Here is a 21,167-nt window from a genome sequence, read left to right as displayed (position 1 = left end):
CGGAGGGGTCGGGTGTAGTTGGGAGGCCTGCATTTCCTGTCCCCTCAAGTGCCCACATTGATATGCACAGTACCAATGTGCATCACCCCATGCCTCTGAACTCAAATGCTGCCAAGGATTTCTCCTTCTTTTGTAGAAACAGACACGGGAGAAGGCCACCCAAAAGACTGCGTCCCACACAAATCCATCTAAAAAAAACACCAGAGAGAGAGAGAGAGAGAGTCAGCAGGAAGCGAGCCAGAGGCTATGCTTACGTGTCAGGAGCCCGACGCAAGTGGCGTAGAGACACCGAAGCTGCAGCCATCACCTCCCACTGCACACCAGCCTCAGACCACAAGGCAAAGACTGGTGCAGCCACTCAAGACCACCAGGAACAGAAAGCAAAACCCCACCAAATAAAGACAGGAGTAACCTTAGGAGCGGCCAAGCCAGACCATCCCCCAACACAAACTGGGATAATATATAACATGAACAGTTGTGGTTCCGTGGCGACCCAGCGTGGGCAGGGCTTTAATCACTATATGAAAACTTTCATTATATAGAATATGTCCCAGGCAAGCCCAGAATGGCTAGGGGGAAACAGACCAACCAGGGCATTAGGAGTGGGCGAGGGGAGAGGTGAAGAAACCCAAGGAAGCAGAATTGCGGGTTGTTTGGGTAAGGTCGTCGGAGGAGGTGGCAGACCAAGAGACCAGCAGGAGGTTGGACATTGGAGTGGAGTGTGAAGGCAAGTTTTGAAGCAGGTTTAAGTGGTACTGCATTGTGAGTGTGCGTGAAAGAATGGTGAATGATATTAGGAGAAGGAGAGGGGCAGCAGGGAGTGAATGAAGAGCTTGTGTGTGTGTGCGAAAGAAGGGTGTCTGAGTAGAAGATGTAGCAGTGTGGGGAAGGGAGAAGTAGTGTGGAGGAGGTAACAATAGTGGGAAGGAGGAGCAGTAGTGTGCAGGAGTGAGCCATAGTGTTCCGGAACGAATAGCTCCAGCAAAAGGTGCAGCCACAGCTTAGGAGAGAGGGACAAAGAAGAAACACGCAGGGAGAAGAAGCAAAGAGATGAGTGTAGTTGGAAGATAGTAGTAAGAGGGAAACCTCAGAAATCGACAGGGAAAGGAGAACGTGGGAATGATGGAAAGAAGACCAAATTGGAAAGGTACAATCCATTAACCCCTTTTTGTCAACCAAACACTGAATAGTGTTCGGTCTGACTAGGAATTCCTTCTGAAAGAGTGTTGACAGATTAAGCATTTGGCCTTTAGGTCTTCACCTCTAGCATCATACAGAACTAGACAATATGGGTGAATAGTCTGCACATACAAACCTGAGAAGTAGGCACGCCTGGGCTAGGAAAGATTGGTGCTTGCTAGAAGGGCGGCTCTAAGGCCTGGAGAAATTTGTAATACAAACTCAGTCTCAGAGACAGTATTCCTTGCTAAATCTGTGTCCATGGGCACCATTTTAAGGAATCCCTTTGAATAACATGCATCATAATGCTCTATTCTTTCACACCATGCTTTACTTCCAAGCATATCACTTCTTTCAGCGAGGAAAAAGAATTAGAGTACTGCCTGCCTGTACTGACTGGCAACTTTGCTAACACGAGGAGGGGGAAAAACAGAACTGAGGCCAACGGGCGCTGTGCGTGCTGCTTATAACATCCAATGACATCACCCTCGACCGAGGCCTTCAAGGGACACCGACTCGACGCCATCGACGCGGGGCACCCTCTGCCGCAAACATTTGCATGTCAAAGATGAGGAATAAGTTGGAGGACACAATCCATTTGAATATCTTTTCACTAAATACATTTCCTGCTTGTACTTGACTGTGTACACGGTTTCATTACATTGCTCAAGGAACATCTCCCTAGGGCTATCCATAACGTGTTCTGCTTACTGAAAACCACACAACGCAAGCAGGGTCAGGAAGAAAGCTTTAGAATAAAGATCACCCAAGCCCATGTTTCATGACTGAATTCTATTTTTGAACCGGTCTTACTTAACATTGCACAGTAAAGTAGCACGTTGAGGATAATTCACATTTGGACCACCTATTTCCAAAAGATAATTATCGGACTTCGGGTCCTCTGCTTGAAGGTCCACACACTCCCTTTCCACAACCCAGGCAAACTATTTTGGTCCGGGTGGGTGAGCTTCTTCGTCCCAATTCCTTTTGTATTGCCCCAACATACTTTCAGCACACAGCAGATTCTTGCTTCTGGGATTTCTCTCAGTGGGATAGATGTTACCAGATTCCAGAACTCTTCTCAGGTGGGAGTTTATATCATGTTGCAATAGCCTCCAGAACACAATGGGGCACATCTCAATGGCATCACGCATCGAAAACTCAATTTTAATACAGCTCTAACATATTTATATCTGCCAAAATGTGAGATTGTCAATACGGATATTTCTCTCTCCTTCCCCTGATCTACCTCTTGTCTTCGCGACTAAACAACTCTAGGCATCCCTGCTTCCTCTATCACCTTTCCTCTTGTATAACTCCCCTTATCGTTGTGTGCAAAGTCTGTCAGACTTGTCACCCGTCTTTCCACAGATCTGCCCCCCTCCTCCTCTTCTCCTTTTCATTTCTTCCCACAGACCACCATCAGAAGAGACAAAACCTGGGCAGGGTCACGACTGGTTCAACCATGGACAAGGACTCAGTGATTTAAAACCACTTCAGTGGTGACATGTGCAGCATAAAAAGAGATAAAATAACATAATATACCACAGTTATGCGCCTTACGAAGACCACATAAGATAACATAGCATCTCTGCTCCGCTGTGGAAGGTACCTCATTCAGGAGTCAGTCTTGAAAAAAGATTATTTGTGTGTTTTGACAATTTCTAATGTAATTGGTTTTTCAAAGTGAATCTAGTGCCCAAATACCCATTTCTCGTGCTAGTGGAAAAGTCCTTTTTGGAACATATTAATTTGTACTTCCACAGGTCTAAGTGCCATCCCATCTGTATTTTTTAAAGGATTTCTGAAAGTTTTCCAAGCTTATCATGTTCCAAATTCCCATTTCTCCTGCCGCTGGAAAGGTGCCTAGTTTGGGAGTCAGTTTCAGAGAAAAGGTATTTGTGTTTTAACCTGGTTTTATGGCAAATACTCCAGTGTTTTTAAAGGATTTGTGATGGATTTCCAAATGGATCAGCTTTGTAGATCAACTTTCCTTTCGCTTGTGGAAATAGGCATTGTCCCAATAACCATTCTAGAACAAATTAATTTGCTTTTCAGATCCCTTTTCTGTACTTTTGAAATAAGGACTGTCCTGCTTTGTGCCAGTTAACAGCATACTTTGGATTACGCCAGAGAAAGCATTCACTTCCCAGCGATTTTGTGGGCCATGCCAAAACCACTCCAAGGGATTAGCCTACTTTTCCTACTTTTTACCGATGATGGCCTAGTAAGTTCAACATGCAGAATTTAGACCCCTTCACCACGTCATACTTTTCCCTCTCTTGTCCTCTCAATCTCCCTCATTTCCATTGGTCCAGTTCATTGTTGCACAAAGTGCAAGTTCTCCAGTAAATTTAGCGTTTTTTCCCAAAATTATCTGGATTCACTCTATTGCCACACTTCAACCTAATTAAGGAACTAAATCTCAAGTAGAGTTTCAAACGTGTGGTATACATTTAGAATATTCTGACGGATGCCAAGGAATGGCAACCACCTAAGAGGGGACTAGACAGTATAAAGTCCCAGGAATCCCCGAAGGTCTGCTGGCAGGGGCCCGATGGCTGGGGCAGCAGCTCTTCAGGTTCATTCTCAGCAGGCAACGCCCATGCGGATGCCACCCTTACATAAGAAACGGCCGTTCATGGCAGAAGGTCCTTGAGTGCAGACCTTTAAGCGCACTGGTGCTTACATTGTCAGTCTACAGCCTGAAAGACACGCTCCATGCTCCCCACCTTCAGCATTGTGAGGGGTTTTCTAGTGAGGCATTAAGCACTGTACCAGCAACAAGCATGTTCTAATCATTTGTAGCGACAGTCATAACAGACCAGACAGCCCCCCCGTTCAGCCCCCTGTACTGGAACCCTGACCTGTGTACGGATGCACACTGGAGTCAGAAATGCACTCTCTCAATCCAGTGTGCAGCACTGTTGAGTCATATTAATGACAGCTATGTACTAAACTGCAATCAGTTGCCCTGGGATAGATGGATGTGTCGCAACACAGCACTCCCCACCAAACACATAACTACTAAACATGATGTTACAATTGTAATAATCTCTGCCAAATTAAATGTCCTCTTACTACAGTGTAATGTATACTTAATCATGTGTTCTGCCTGCAATATTATGCATTTTTTCTGCCTGCAATATTAAGAAAAGTAAGTATATCACGTGAATGCAGAGCTCACAACTGTAATCAATTACTTTGACTAGGCAACAGCGTTCAAACTCAATTTGCATGGCACACCTTTTTAGAGTAGAACTCCCATAACACCATGCAGAGTCCCATGACCCAAACGTGGTTCTCATGTCAGCAGGCACTGATTCACTGACAACTCAAACACAGTGCTCCCTACTGTGAGGGGTCAGTAGCGGACACAAAGCTGACATTTTCTCAATAGTTGCCATTTTTATTGAAAATAATTGGTTTGGAAAAAAGGTCTATGTAGCCCCAACCAAAAGAGAATGTGCCTACCTATGAAAACAAAACTAAAATAAGTTGACCTTGTGTCCAAAATGCATGTAGCCCTCACAAGAACATACAAAATCAAAAGGTACAATACAATTTCTATCGTCACTTCAATCAAGTTGTGCAAACAACATACGTATACAGTTTCAAAAAAACATCCCTTGTCTCCAGGATTTAGATTCCCTTCACCTGAATGGTTTGGCATTTAAAAAATACTCTGTTTCGTCAAAGTTCCATTAAGGGTAATAAATATATCTCTTTTCTGGGTATTTTCATTAAGATGGCAAGACAAATGTTCTTTTTACAGTACGGGTTGCAATACAATGAAAGACAGTCTTTTGTAGTCTTTAGGATGGCCAAAGCAAACCTGTTCAGTTTTAACAAAGGCTTGATATAACAACGTTCTTTTACAACACAACCTTGGATTTCCTGGTGTACTCCCTGCTTCACAGAAATATCCAATTTCAACCAAGATTTAATGGAACAAAAACTCCTTTTCAACGCAACATATTTCCTGGTATACGTCCAAGCCAGGAATATCCTCCTTTTGGCTCACACAGCTTCCCTGGTGTACACTCCTGCCGGGTATCATTTCCCAAAGATGGCTCAACTGACAACTATGTACATCCTGGTTTACTCTCCCGCCAGGAATATTCCCACTTTAACTCACACATATCCCCCTGTTGTACTATCCTGCCAGGTATCTCTTTCAAAAATGTTTCTCTACCTGATGCTCTTAACAGGTCTCTCTGCAACATTCACATTTCTCTAAAATGTTCTCACAATTGCACCTCCTAAGTGGCAGGCACAACCTTGTTGACTGCAGTTAGCACTCGCACCAATTTCCCCCTATACTGATATTCCCTTTGTGAGGGTTTGGCTCAAGCTCCTTCTGTCAACCTCTTTTACAATGTCTCTTGGCAATGCTCGTTCCAGGTTTTCCCCAACTGACATCTCATGTCAGGAGAATTGCACAATTTTTGCCCCTTTATTCTCTCTTTAACTCTAGTTGGTCGGTAATCAACACTTTCACTTAATTGTCTAAGTACCTGTCAGGATGCCCCAGGGTCATCACCATCAAAGGGCCAACACACTGGTTTCTCTTGGCGTCTCCGACTCGTGGTTCGCTGTGGTGGCAGAGTTTTGCTTTGGTTATGATGCCCATAGCTTGTCCGAACCCCTGTCAGGTCCCCTGCCAGCTTTGTGGTCGCCTGCTGATATGGTTGCTGCTTTGTAGCTTGGTTGCGTCGTGGACAACCTGTCCGCGGTTGTCGGCACCTTCGCCCCCCCCTTCTCTCTTCACCTCTGTTGGGTCTCCCGCTACTCTGGTATTTTGGGGTGGCAAATGGCAGTCTGGGAACACCTCTCTCCTTCAGCCTGGTGCACTCATGCATGTCTGCCTCGCCATGGCGCGTTGCTATTCTACAGCAGAACACTTGTGAGTTTGTTTTCCCTAGATCTAGCCTATGTACATTCTCATCCTGTCTTTTCTTTTATAACTCTCTCCTACTGCTCCTTACAATTGCGACTTGCTGCGTTCCCATTTCCTAAGCCTCTTGCATTCGGGAAAAAAGTCAAATCCTTTCTTCGCAAATAAATCTTACTGTGTCCATAGCAGCTGCATGTGGATTTCAACCTGCTCTGCTCTCCTACTGCAGCACACTAATTCTGCCTGTCAACTCGCCTGCAGCCCTTTCGTCCATGCGCGATTTGAGACGTCTCACTCGTAACAACCAGGAAGAGCCGGGGGCACCGCCTTCAGCTACACCCCAGGACATCAGGGGTTTCTCCCCCTTGAGTGTTTCCCTGCCATCTCAGTCACCCTGTTATATACTCACCGGGTCTTCCGAGACTGTTGGGAGATTCTTATTTACATTGCAGGGGATTGCATCTGAATCCAGTCAATTCATAGTACGATATTAAAAGAAGTGGAAGGTGGAAAATAGTGTAAAGCTGACAGATATAAGTATCACATCATCTATCATTAGGCAAAACAGATGGAGAAACTGATTCAAGGACACTCAGGAATTACATAAAATTAAAGGTCAGAGTACTATTTTAAGTGCAACAAAGGAAGGAATAGAGCCAGGAACATGAAGATAAATCGGGCATAGGAGCAACATAGGGATTCACAGAATCAGGAAACCAATAGAACCAAGAAGCACAGAAACAGAGGGCAATTGAACTAGGAGTAAGAACAACAAACTGAGCTATAAAACCAGATAAAAGGACACAAAAATAAGGCAATCAGAAAGAGACAGAGGAACAGAGCGAGAAAGGATTACCATAAATCTGATGTCCCTGTTTGCTTAAAAATGTCCTACGACAAAGGGAAAAATACTTACCCCGCAAGTAGTGATAACCGGGTCTTTGAAGACACTGCAGCACAGCTGGCAACAAAGCTTCACAGAGGGCTGCTCAGAAAACACTAAGGGCTCCTAGGTAAAGGCCGGAAAATTGTGTTAGAAAAGGTTCTCAAGATAACTATTGACAAACACTGAGGGAACACAACAGCAGGAACTGCGGTTAGAAGAACAAGTTATCTACCCGTGGAAACGTTTTTTCGAATGGAATGTTTCTCCCATGTATTTCTCATCTTTTGATATTTTCTTCCAGCTTCAGCTGCTTCGAAAAACATTTTCGGCAGAGGACGCTGTGCGTCGATGTGGTCGACTCTATGTCCCTCGAGGGCTTCCAGAGGACGCAGTGCTGTTGGCTTCAGTTCTGCTGTTACGCCTCCCTCTCGCAGAAATACCCACGTCAGTGAGTCCCAGACAGTACCAGACTTTGAAAGAGTGTAAAGTGCAATGCCTGGAAATTCCACAGCGTGGAAGGTTGGGAGGGACGATGAGGAATACATGGGAGGAACATCCAGTCAAAAGAACATTAGCAGGGGTAAGTAAGTTGTTCTTTGAATGGACTGTGTTCTCCCACATATTCCTCATCTTTTGATAGACTACCAAAGCATTGTTAGGTGTCTTGGAGAAGCGAGTACGAATTTTCAGATTTAGGATTTGTCATGTACTGCATGAAGGACCGTTTTTCCTAGGCACCACAGACGCACTCAATGAGGATTCGTGAGGGACATCTTGGCGCCGCAGTCGTGGCATTTGTTTAACTCGGTCTTCGGGGTTGATGGTGTCGAAAACAAGGCCATCGTACTCATATAGGTTTTTTTTCAAAGAAAACTGAAGAGCGACGTACTTCTTGAAGCATTAGCTATCGTGGAAAAAGAGAACTGAAGCCAACGGGCGCTCTGTGTGCTATATATACTAACAATGACGTCTACTCCAGAATGGAAGCCCTCGAGGAACATTGAGTCAAATGCATCGACGCGCAGAGCCCTCTGCCGAAATATTTTGTCGAAGCAGCTGAAGCTGGAAAATAATATGAAATGATGAGGCATATGTGAGAGGACACAATCTATTCAAAAGTCTGCATTGAATTAGTTAATTTATGCATTTAGGTTGGCCCGCTCAGTTTTCAGCAATAAACAAACAAATTAATTTAAAATGGCCTGCACGATACTGTACTTAAAGGAAACATACAGCGTTTACAGCAATCAAATATGTTGCAACATCAACCAAATATGTTGCTACAAACTATTAATTAATCTTCTGTCTACTTCCAAGTATTTTAGATTTTTTTAAAGCCCTTTTCTTGTAATGGCTTTCCTCCATTTTGTGAGCTGTCCCCAAGCCCATGAAGAGGAAGTGCCATCTGAGAAGGAGAGGAAGTGCAGTTTGCAGATCTTTTATATCAGTACATCAGCAATGAAACAATTTGAATGTATTTGGCTTAGCTACTAATCCTGCCCCATCAACAGTAGTGCCGGAAGTAGTAGAGCTACTATTATTAGTGGTAATCATACCACTACCAACAGTAGTACTAGTATCTGCACTTGCAGTAGTAGCAGCAGAAGTAATATTGCTGCTACTATTGGTAGCATGTTCAATAACAATGGTATTTACTACCAGTAGTAATAGCAATAGTAGTAGTACTGTACTGTCAGTAGTGGTCTGAATAGAACCATCTGTAGTAGTAGTAGAAGCGTTACTGAAATCACCAGTTTTAGTAATATTGCTAGAAGTAGTTGCAACCGCAGTATTAGCACTAACAACATAAGTAATAGCAGTATTGCTGGTACAACATAGATTACTACTGATTGTAGTAATAGTTGTATTACAAATAGTACTGGCACTAGCGCTGATAGTTGCAGTACTGCTTCTAGTAGCACTGTAGCAGTACTACTAATCTTACCAGTACTAAAAGCAGTACTGCTGGGAGTAGTAATACTACTGCTGCTACTACTAGCGGTAATAGTGCTGCTACTATTAATGGCTATAGTACTAGTACTGCTAATGGGAGTAGTTCTATCATTACTAGTTTTAATACGATTGCCACTAAACTTAATACTGCTATTGGTAGTAGTTCTACTACTGCAAGTACTAGTTGTACTACTATTGGTAGCTGTATTGTTACTACTTATAACAGTAGCACCTCAACTTCCGGTACCTAATACTGGTGGGGTGAGATTAGTAATTAAATAAACTTGTCTGTGCAACATTTCACGTAGCCCCTTTGCTTCTACAATGATCTGCAGACTGCATTTCCACTTCTCTTATGAGATCACTTCTTTAAGGGTTTGTAAGCAGCTCACAAAATAGACAACCATACAAAGAAAAAGGTCTAAAACATGTTCTAAATATGGTAGATGAAAATGTTGTTCACTGGAAAATAGCCAGAAGATCAAACATTAACATTTGGCAACACCACATATTACTTTTGTAAAAACTGCACGTCCATTAAGAGGAATGTATGTGTTCTGCGGTTGGAGCTGGAAGAGAATGGGTCCAGCAAGAATTGCCAAAACGGTGCTATTGTCACATATCAGGAATGTTTTCTTACGCCATACTCCTAGATGCAATTTATAATAGCAGGACATCCCGCAAAAGGACATTTAACACCCAAGTATACATTAATCCAATAAAAAGCTGGGTATCATTTTCCAGTCAGAGAAAAAACACGTACCGTCTCCTCTTCTTCCTCGTGCAAAGAGAATGTGGAGCGCAAAGACATGGTAGACTCCGAGTGCAAAGAGCGAACTGAGATGGCAGAGTCCGACCGTCGTGGTGTACCAATGGGAGGCTAAAGACAGAAGAGAAATAGAGAAGGGTTACGCAGAGATACTATAACAGGTGCTGCAGACAGAAATACCATAATAAGAGTACCAGTTAGTCTAGACCTACCACCACAAGGGAAAAAGGCATACCTAGTCAAGAAAAGGGCCAAAGGCATACCTAGCCAAAAAAGGAAAGGCATACCTAGCCAAAAAAGGAAAGGCATACCTAGCCAAAAAAGGAAAGGCATACCTAGCCAAAAAAAGGAAAGGCATACCTAGCCAAAAAAAGGAAAGGCATACCTAGCCAAAAATCGGTCATAGGCATACCTAGCCAGAGAAGGGCCAAAGGTATATCTGCACGACACATGGGCCAAAGGTATATCTGCACGACACATGGGCCAAAGGTATATCTGCACGACACATGGGCCAAAGGCAGAGCGCCCGACACAGGGGCCAAAGGCAAAGCTGCCAACAAAAGGGCCTCAGACGATTAAAATAAGGGATGCAGCCTACCAAGCCAAGTGTCACAGCCTGACTAAAAAAGGGTTTTGGCCAGATACCCAAAGAACCACATTAGAAAGATCTACCAAATGAAGGACTGCAATCAGAACTACCAATAGGTGCTATGACGAGCACCTGCAAACGGCACACTTTAAAAACACAGTAAATAAATAAACACAAAAGGTATCGGGCTGGTTACAGAACACAGGACTTGTTGCCGAGAAATAGCAGGCTTGGCACTAGGATTGATGACCCTCCCTCTGCAACAAACCTTTTCCATCCCTCTTCTTCGTTTACCCTACTGTACTCGCCTTTCTATGCAGTCCCTTGACTCGGTCTTCTCTGAGAGTTTAAGGGTCGGCAGTACCAGGACTACTCCACTGGGGTTGCAATTGGGGGGAATGTTAACCATAAACAATCCCAAACAAGCCTCTGTGCTTGAAGGAAACTGTAGCACCTGCCAATTTCTGATCAGATTTTCTACCTGTAGATCGATTCCTGTCCACCAGTAATCCTGTCTTAATGACTACTTAGTCTTTGCCATCCTTTGATGACCTTCATGTGCTATTGCAACATTTTTCTCCCTTACTCCTTATGGAGGAAACAACTTATCTTGCCTCAAAACCATAAACCTTTAGCATGTTTAGAGTTCATCAAAAACATGTCTCACCGCATCTGGAATGGTCCCTTTCCTAATTGGACTACTCTTCACACCACAATGAATTTGCGCCCTTGCTATCCCTCAAGGTGCTATCTGTTAAAATTGCCTCTTCTGACACAACATCCAGATTGACAGCAACTGATCATCATCACTTACCTCTTGCTCTTCAATAACATTTGTTAATCTAGAAAGACAATCTGCTACCTTACTCTTTACTCCTGGTACATATTCTACTTCCCAAGCATAATCCTGTAAAACTGGCAACCCATTTCCTGATCCCAAAAGAGACTTTGTCTAACCCTTTGGTCGAACATATCGCTTTCATTGGTTTATGATCAGACCTAATAATGAATTTCACACCCCACAAGCAAGAACAAAACGTATCTATTGCCCATTTAACCGCCAGTAACTCTTTCTCAATAGTAGAATCATTATTTTCCACCTCTTAATACTCTGGGTGCAAATGCAATGGTGTACTCCTTCCCTTCACTCTTTTGGGAGAACACTGCACCTAATCTATGATTACTAGCATCAGTCGTCAAAATACTTCTCTTACTCAGTTCATAATCACTTAAAGTGGGAGTTTTGTTCAAGGCTGATTTAATCTCTTGAAATTCAGCCTCGTGTGTATTGTTCCATTGGAACCCGACTCCCTTGTTTATCAATGCTCTGATGTTGACAGACTTGGTAGCTAAATCAGGAATAAACTTGGAATAATATTCAGCCATTCCAAAGAATGAGACAACCTGCTCTTTGTCACTAGGACTGGGAACATTTAAAATACTGTTTACCAATGCTATCTTTGGTCTAATGCCTTGTCCAGAAATGTCATGCTCCAAGTATTGTATTACAGTTCTGTGAAACTTGCACTTTTCTTTACTAAATGTCAGCCCAGCCTCCATAAAAATATCCAATACTGTCTTCAACCTGGTGTCATGTCCTTCAACAGTATTCCCATATACCAAGACATCAGGCCTCATTCCGAGGTCGGCGGTAACCCGCTGGTGCCACCGGCGGGCTGCCGCCGACCCGAAAACACCAAATTTGCCACCTGACTTCCCGGTTCCACCGGGACATTACAAGTCCCGGGGGCGCGCGAAGTCAGGCGGCGGATTTGGTAACTCCCCATTCCTCTGGAGTCCCATAGGACTGGGATAGACTGCTTAAGAGCAGGGGACTCAGAGGACTCCAGGTGGATGGGGAGACAGAATCACTGGCACCTTTGATAATGGTGCCAGTGCTTCCGTCACGACTGTGCCTGCCGGGCGCTATGGCCCCTGCAGGCAGACCTGGTGTGGTGGTACGGAAACAAGGGTGCCGGTAAGCTTACTGGCACCCTTGTTTCCGGATCGCCATACATGGAATGAGACCCATCATCTTGAAAACATAGAACCCCTTTCACATCATGAAAAAGCTGATGCATAGCCTGTTGAAATAATGCAGCAGCAGACACTAGTCCAAAGGGCATATGTTTACATTGAAATAAACCTTCTGGAGTGATAAATCCAGTGATGTTTTTGGGGTCAGTATGCAATACAATATGATGGTATGCAGACTTTAAATTCAAAGTACTGTTATAATAGAATGTCTATCCAGTATGATGCATCGATTACCAGATCTCAAGTCAATACAAAACCTTAACAGCCATTGGGTTTATGTACAATCACCACATGAGAAGAAACCCATACTGAGGAATTTGTTCTTTCTAGCACCCCATTATTTTCCATCTCTTCAAAGTTCCTCTTTCACAGCAGCTCTGAGATGTATAGGTACAGTCCTTACTTTCTGCACAACTGGAACTGAATTAGACTTCATACTTATTTTGTGCATACCATTTTTTAAGGGACGTTGAGGGTTGGTTTTTGCGCCAGACAATTAACTGTCTGGCACAAAAACAAAAACCAAACCTCAACACCCCCAGAATCATTTAAGAGTATTGGGCAGACAACACTTTGGGTTGAGGTATTTTTGGCAAAGGCAAACCAAACCAAATTGAGAGATCATCGCTGTTGCATTGGCGACAGTCTGCCAACATTTACTATAATATAATTTTTTAAACACCCCAACTCTTCTCTAAATACTGCATGATCTGCAGTATCCTTTGATGAATCACTGTATCCTCCACCTACAGCATAGACTGCCTCTTCACCTTTGTCAGAGATATTTACCTTTCCTTTGGCCAAATCGGTCTTTAAATTGCAATTATAGCCCAGAACCATCCTACCAATTCAAAGTGTCTACCCACCTATTCCAGGGGTCTGATATCAACTATATTCAATTAAAACCTTTCTTGTATCTAGGCCTCAAAAATGTTGCTGAGCATCAAGGTATACTTAGCTCCTGAGTCAATGACCATTTGAATGTCCTTCCCTTCAATCTTAATAGTTGCCATTGGCTTTTCTGCATCAGCCATCTTCATCCTCATTAATTCCGATATTATCCATCATTTCTTCATTTCCTACATGGGTATATTCCTCTAGATCGTCACATAACTCATCGACACAATCAACGGCATCCATTTTCGTTCTGCAACAATTAGTGAAATGACCTTTCTTGTTGCATCTTTTGCATAGACCTTTGATGCCAGGGCATTTCTCACTGCTAGCAAGATGAAATAGACTTTCACAGCAAAAACATCTTTTCCTTACATCCTCACACCTTTGTCTTTGAATCTGGTATTTTTCTTCTTACGGTTTTGTAAAAGTAAATTTGTTCTGTATGATGTTGTGTTGGCCTAAGCGCACACACTGAATCGCGCCATTCGAACTTCATCTTTGCCATTTTGCTCACTTTTCAGGTTTTAACTCTGCATACGGTAAAGGTTCACAGCTTGGAAAGTTCTTAATGGGTCTATGCAAGAAGAACAAGTTACTTCTTACCTTGTAACGTTCTTTTGATGGGATGTTCCTCCGACGTATTCCTTATCTTTGATAATTTGTCTCCAGCTTGCTGGCCTCGGAAATGTTTTCTCTGTAGAGGGCGCTGCGCTTCGACGTCCGCCGAGTCGATGTCCCTCGACAGCCACCGTATCAGCGTCGACGTCACCATGCCCATAAATAGCCACGCGCGGCATCCGTTGCTCAGTTCCGTTTTGTAGCAGAAGATAAGTCATGCCTGAATTGGTTATTGACCTTGAAGGAGCGTAAGCTGCAACCACAAGGGAAGTATTACTGCGGGGATGGATGGGAGGGGCGATAAGGAATACGTCGGAGGAACATCCCATCGAAAGAACGTTACAAGGTAAGAAGTAACTTGTTCTTCGAAGGGATTGTGTCCTCCGACGTATTCCTTATCTTTGATAGACTCCCATAGCAGTGGCATGTAATTGGAGGTGGGAGTAATAATGTCATGTATCCCTTTTAGGAATGAACCGAATGTAATACGTCTTTGCCAAATCTGGTCTCTTGACTAGTGGAGGAATCCAGGTTGTAAAATGTTGTGAATGTATGTGCCGACGACCATGTGGCAGCCGCACATATGTCTTGGACCGGTACCCCTCTTTGGAGGGCTGAAGAGGCTGCGATAACCCTGGTTGAATGAGCCCTAAGATTTTGGGGTGGCTCTTTCCCTGCCAGTTTGTAACATTCCAGAATGGCCAAAATGATCCACCTGGAAATGGTCTGTTTTGTTATGGGTAGTCCCAACTTGTGACCTGAGTATCCTACAAACAGTTAGTCTGCTTGCCTAATCCTAGTCAGTCTGCTGATGTAAAAGCTCAGAGCTCGCCTTGGGTCTAGCCTATGTGGCCTTTCTTTCCCCGGATGGGGAGGAGGGTAGAACGAAGGTAAGGTAATTTTCTCAGTAATGTGAAATTCAGAAACCACCGTTGGGAGGAAATTAGGCTTCACCTGTAGGACAACTTTGTCCTTATGGAAAATTGTATGGGGGAGCTTGTAATTCGCTCACCCTCCTAGCAGATGTTAGTGTTACCAATAGGACAGTTTTAAGAGTGAGAAATCTCAGCGAACAAGAGTGGAGTGGTTCGAATGGAGTACCCATTAGGAAATTTAAGACTAAATTTAAGTCCCATAAGGGAACTTAGAATGGTCTTGGAGGATAAACATTAGTTAATCCCTTGAGTAATTGTATTACTAGAGGTAGTTTGAAATACGATGGTTCCTCCGCAGTGCGCTTGAAGATTGAAAGCGCTGCGAGATAGCCTTTTACAGTGCCAACTTGAAGGCCTGAGTTTGCCAAGTAGAGTAGAAACGATAACACTGTTGGTGTACCACATGAAAAAGGGTCGATATTCTCTTCTCTACACCAGCTGCGAAATTTGTTCCAATGGCAGCGGTATAAAGACTTTGTTGCTGGCCTTCTGGCTGAAAGCAACACCTCCATGACGTCATCAGGGAGGTCCCAATCCTTGTACCTCACCCTTTCAGAAGCCAAGCGTGAAGGTTGAGGGTTCTGATGTCTGGATGGAGAACCTGACCTCCCTTCTGTGAGAGAAGATTCTCTTTGAGTGGAAGACGGATTGGAGGACAGATGGACATATCTAGAAGGTCCGGGTACCACGTTCTCCTGGCCCAGTCCGGGGCAATTTGGATCATGGTTTTCCGGAATCTTCTCAACCTCCTGATCATTTGAGGAATAACAGGGACTGGTTGAAACGCGTAAAGCAGTGGGAACTCCCAGTCCATTACGAACGTGTCCCCTAGAGCTCCTCTCGAGGAAATTCCCTTGAACAGAACAGATCGCACTTCCTGTTGGTGCTGGTGGCGAACAGATCCACCTGAGGGGTTCCCCAAAGGGCGAAGATCTCTTGAAGGGCTTCCTGAGCTAGCTCCCACTCGTGGGAGACTGTGCTCTGACTGCTCAGAGTGTCCGCTGTCAAGTTCTTCTATCCGGCTAGGTGGACTGCCGATAGAGAGATTGCGTCCTGAATTGCCCAAAACTAGAGCTGCATTGCCTCTCTGCACAGTGGCAGTGACCCTACGCCTCCTCTTTTGTTAAGGTAGTGCATGGCCACCATGTTGTCCATCATTATCAGGACATTTCTCCCCTGTACTGATGGCAGGAAAGCTTTCAGCGCTAGTCTGATCGCTCTCAGCTCTAAAAGGTTGATGTGTAGTCTGGACTCCGATGGAGACCAACGACTGCTGATGGTCAAGTCGTTGGCATGGGCTCCCCACCCCGTGAGTGAGGCGTCTGTGACTACTGTTATCTCCGGCCATGGTTGCCAAAACAGTTCTCCTTTCAAGGTGTTCTTTGAATAGGCCCACCATTGAAGGTCATGGGCTACCTTGTCTGTAATCCGGAGGAGATCTGTCATTCTCCCTGAGAATTGCGACCACCGAGTTCTCAGTGCCCACTGAAGAGATCTCATTCTCGGGCGAGCCTCTGGCACAAGGAAGATGCAGGATGCCATGAGGCTTAGCAACCTCAAAAAGTCGAAGGCTGGGAGACGTTGGGCATTTTCAAACTTGTTGACCATCTGCAGAATATCTTGAGCCCTCACCTCTGGCGGCAAGGCTTTTCCCAGGGAAGTGTCCAGGACCGCTCCAATGAACTGGAGTCTCTATGATGGTATCATCTGTGACTTCTTTAAATTGAGGGAGAAGCCCAGTTTGTGAAGGAAGTGGCAGACATAATCTAGCTGGATCTGAGCTTGTTCCGAAGATACAGCTCTGATCAGCCAATCGTCCAGGTAGGGGTAGACATGTATCCCTTCCCTCCTTAAAACTCGCAGCCACTACCAACATTATCTTGGTGAAGACCCTCGGGCGGAGGTCAGCCCAAATGGCAGAACTCTAAATTGATAATGAGAGCCACCAATTGCGAACCTCAGGTATTTCCTGTGTTTGAGATGGATTGGCACATGGAAATAAGCATCCTGAAGGTCCAGAGTTACCAGCAAGTCCTGGAGCTGGAGGGCCTGAAGGATCTGAGAGAGAGTTACCATCTTGAACTTGTCCTTCCTGAGGAACTTGTTCAATTCTCGTAAGTCCAGGATGGGTCTCAGTCCTCCGTCCTTCTTTGGTATGAGAAAGAAGGGGGAGTACCAGCCCTTGTACCTGTCCGCTACAGGTACCGGTTCTATGGCACCTTTCTCTAGCAGGTCTATAATTTCCTGCAAGAGGAGCGGATCTGGAACTTTTAGAGAGCTGTGCCCCGGTGGATGACTCTGAGGGATGTGTAGAAAGGGTAGGCAGTAACCCTGGGCAACTGTCTCCAATGCCCAAGCATCTGACGTAATAGCCTGCCATTCCGTCAGATGGTGAGTTAACCTGCCCCCTAGAGGTGTTTTGTGTGGAAAGACCTGAGTGGTTTGGGGGCGGTTGATGCAGATGCCGAGGGTAAAGAGGCACCTGCTGCTGCTGCGGCTTTAGTACTTTTGACCCGTCCTCCTCGGGTGGATCTTCTTTGGCCTCTTTGAGCCGGCTGTCCTCTGCCTTTCCCGAATGCGGAATAATAGCAAAAGGATTTTCCTCTCCCAGAGGTTCGTGAGGGGCGAAAAGGAGTTTGGCGGATTGCAGCTCCTAAAGATGTTGCCGCTGCTTTAGATGTTTGCAACTTTTCCAGACTGTCATCAGCCTTTTTACCGAATAAAGAAGAGCCATCAAAGGGCATATTCAAAAGTCTGGCCTGTACATGTGGAGCAAAGCCAGACTTTCGCAACCACGCATTCCTGCGGATTGTCGTACTTGCCGCCATGGCTCTGCTGATACTGTCAGCGGAATCAATGCCAGTTTGAAGTGACTCGCACATGGCATCTTTGCCATCTTTAATAATGTTAAGGAAGGCTTCCCTTTCCTCTCCTTCCGGTATGCAGTCAGCCGCTGATGAAGCACACTCCCACAGTGTGTGACTGAACCTGGCGAGCGTACAGGTGGCGTTGATGGACTTCAACGCCATACTACAAGCAGAAAAGACTTTTTTTGCCATTGAATCGTACCTTTTGTCATCTCTATCCTGTGGGACAGTAGGGTAAGCGGATCTGCAGCTTGATGAAGTTGCCTCTTGAACCAACAGGCTCTCTGGAGTTGGGCGTTTTGATAAGTATTCAGGGTCCGCCGCAGCTACCCTATACTTGGCTGACAATCTTTTATTGACTGCAGGGATAACCTCAGGTGTTTCCCAATTTGATGAAATCTTCCTTTGCAAGTCTGCATGGAAGGGGACCACAGGATCCTCCTGTGGACCTTTGTCTAATATGTCTGTCAGGTCATCCTGTTGAAAAACAGGTGAAGGCGCAGACCAACCCATAAATTCAATAATCCTTGCCATCAGGGTTCTATAGAGTGTTTCGGCATGTTCCCCAGGGTCTGGTTTGACAAATTCCACTTCTGGGGAAGTGTCCAGCCCACTTGCCTCATGTAATGATTCCTGTAGGTCTTTCAACTTTCTTTCCTCAGAGGTAAAATCCTCTGAAACAGGTAGTGTGGTCCTCTGCAACCCGAAGGTTTCCTGGTCAGAATCCTCCCCTTCTTTATAGATTGAAGATAATCAGGGGTACTCTGACCTCGGAAATGATGTAAAACCCATTTCTAAGGCAGAAGGAGCCAAACTTGTCATTATTGGGCGAGAAAACGTCAATGTCGTTGAAGCCGATGTGACAGGCTTCGAAGGCGCCGAGAAAACTGGAAGAGGCCTCCAAGAACTTGAGAGGATCGGAATCCTACTCGAGGATGTCGACAACGGTCTCGGCGTCGTGCCGGAGGCTCTTGGTATCACTGTTGGCTGTGAAGTAGCCGTGGTTTTCTCTTTTATCAGCGTCAATGTCGACGATGGTGTCGATTCGATCGACCGATGCGTCGAAGAACCCTTCGACAACGGCGTCGATGGCGCCGATCCATGCGTCGAAGGGATTTTCGACGACGACGCCGAAATGGTGCCTTCTTACACGATGGCCCGTGGTGCTCTCGGGTGGACTCTTTCGCCGGGTGCAGCGACTCGCAGCGTTTCGATTTTTTGGGTTTTTCACCCGGGGTATCACCCTCAGCTGTCTTCGAGGGGGTCGAGGCCGCTTTCTCGAAGATACTTAGCATTTTCTTCCTGAATTCCTCCCACTCAGCCTGAGAGCTGTGTGTTTTGACGGGCAGGAGACCCTTTCTGGGGAAACAGAAGATGAGGAGGAAGGGGATCTTCGACATCTCTTCTTTGAGTGTCTAGATCTCGACGAATGGTGGGAGCTACTTCGAGACCTAGAATGGGAATGCTTTTGACGGCGAGGAGACAAATGCCTCGACCGAAGAAACTTTCGAGGAGGTTTTGACTGACTTACCTCTCTCGAGCTTCCCCTTGCGCTCCTTCAATGCTTTCGCCGTCATGGACATGCAGTCCTCACACTCCGAACAATGGTGCTCGACTCCCAAGCACCACAAGCAGATCCTGTGTGGATCCGTTATCGACATTTTCTTTCCGCAGTCTCGACATTTTTTGAAGCCGGACCGCGGAGTCGTCTGTTACGATGAAGATGCCATCGAGAACGAGTTGGTTATTTCAAGTAAATATAAGAGGTTTTATCTGATTGAACTGAGCAACGATATTCCGAGGCCCCACGAAGCGCGGAAAAACGGAACTGAGCAACGGACGCCACGCATGGCTATTTATGGGCGTGGTGACGTCGGCGCCGATACGGTGCCTGTCGAGGGACATCGACTCGGCGGACGTCGACACGCAGCACCCTCTACAGAGAACAAATTTCTGAGGCCAGCAAGCTGGAGACGAATTATCAAAGATAAGCAATACGTCGGAGGACACAATCCCTTCGAAATGCTGAGCACACAGTTTGTCTTTAATTTAAGACCTTGAAGAGCTGGCACTAACATAGATAAACAGTAGTTTCTGTGCCTTCCTGACTGCTGACTCTCCAAGGCTAATTGTGCGACTAGATGATTAAAAGGAGCACAATTCTTGCCATGTGTATTTCTGAAAGTCTGAGCTACCGAGTCGAAATGCAGAATTACTGTTAGTTAAGAACAACATATAGATAATGGAGCACAAGGAATGTTACCTTGTGCTAGGGACAAGATATACTCCTACACCCCACTCTGCTCTGTTCCCAGACAGCAAATTGTCTGAGGGATGACGCAGAGCACTGTAGCACATGTTGCCATATCAAAGTGCCCACATTTCACGGGTCATGAACTGTGAACACACAATTAACTGGAACGAATTTGAAGGGTTCCGAAATGGTATAAGACATGTGTGCTCCTCCATGCCTTTGCTTATCTTCTCTTTGGCTGTACACGGACATGGATGAATCTGGGTCCGCTTAAGCGATAAACTATTGCTGTATATTTGTTACATGACTGGTGTGTCTTCATTTATTCGCAGTAGCCCAGATTTGGGCCTAACAGATGGCGCCCAACGTGGGGCATCTTCCAATGACAACCCATCGTGATTTGCGAGGACAGAGTGAACGAACCGAAACCAGTGAGTATAGGGGGCCCTTTCACCTAGAAACACACTTCCTCACCGACTGCTACTTACGATCTCTGTTCGCCACACTTTACCCAGAGGTCATCATGGTGAGAGTTCCGAACCGTAGAAAAAAAGGTGAGCCTGTTTCAAACTGACAGTACTTGATATTTGTTTGGGACACCAAAATATCCAGCACAGTATATTGACCAGGTAATACCGGTTTTTCTGAAAGTATGCCTGGTTGTAATAAGTTGTCATCTTGTTGGGCAACGCTTTGTAGCAGAAGAAGACAACCCAATGGTTTAGAACATAGTCTACCGGCCGCAACCCAAAGGGTTGACGGCATATGACATGTATTTGAAGGTTGGTTTAAGAGCTGTAGTGTTTAATAGTATTTGGCATTGTCAAACCAGACATGGCGTGGAAGGTCAATGGCCAGAGTTGGGAAGTTTTAAAATGGCTAGAATACAGCCCTTGGAGTTTGTATTGTTGAGCAAAAAAGCGCCTTTGACGCGGTTAGGGATTGGCAGAAGGAAGCCACCCAACGCCTCAAAAGCAGAGAGAAATATGCACGTGGACACATTACTCAAGCCGGGAAAACTTTAGCGCATGACCAGCAGAAACAAGAAGACGCTATTAGGGGTATGGATAGGGGGTTCCAATTAAAAGTGCAAAAAATATACCCTTCAAAAGAATTGCATGCATCTGATGAGTTGATAAATCAATTACAGAACGAAAGACGAGCATCCCCTACCGCAACGCCTCCATATGAACCGGCTCAAACGCCAGCACAGCCAACATTACCTATAGCAGCTACACACTCTGATGATTTTCCTTTGCTACCTAGTGCACACAACTTACTCCTAC

The 21,167-nt window shown here is 45.1% G+C and overlaps 1 protein-coding gene across 3 annotated transcripts in view; it reads right to left on the bottom strand.

Annotated features, from left to right (window-relative positions):
• Nucleotides 1-21,167, bottom strand: part of TRAF7 (TNF receptor associated factor 7) — a 932,052-nt gene that overhangs the window by 677,899 nt on the left and 232,986 nt on the right. For all 3 annotated transcript variants that reach the window (XM_069647334.1, XM_069647335.1, XM_069647336.1), the window contains 2 exons: nucleotides 9,679-9,795; nucleotides 6,993-7,085 (listed from right to left, as the gene is read on the bottom strand). In XM_069647334.1, coding sequence (XP_069503435.1) covers nucleotides 6,993-7,085; nucleotides 9,679-9,795 — 210 coding nt within the window. The remainder of the gene's footprint in view (nucleotides 1-6,992; nucleotides 7,086-9,678; nucleotides 9,796-21,167) is intronic.

Source organism: Ambystoma mexicanum, chromosome 2q (genome assembly GCF_040938575.1).
Source record: "Ambystoma mexicanum isolate Mex_15411 chromosome 2q, UKY_AmexF1_1, whole genome shotgun sequence".
NCBI classification, from domain to species: domain Eukaryota; kingdom Metazoa; phylum Chordata; class Amphibia; order Caudata; family Ambystomatidae; genus Ambystoma; species Ambystoma mexicanum.
The sequence above is the reverse complement of the archived record's forward strand: the minus strand, read 5'-3'. Positions and strand labels throughout refer to the sequence as shown.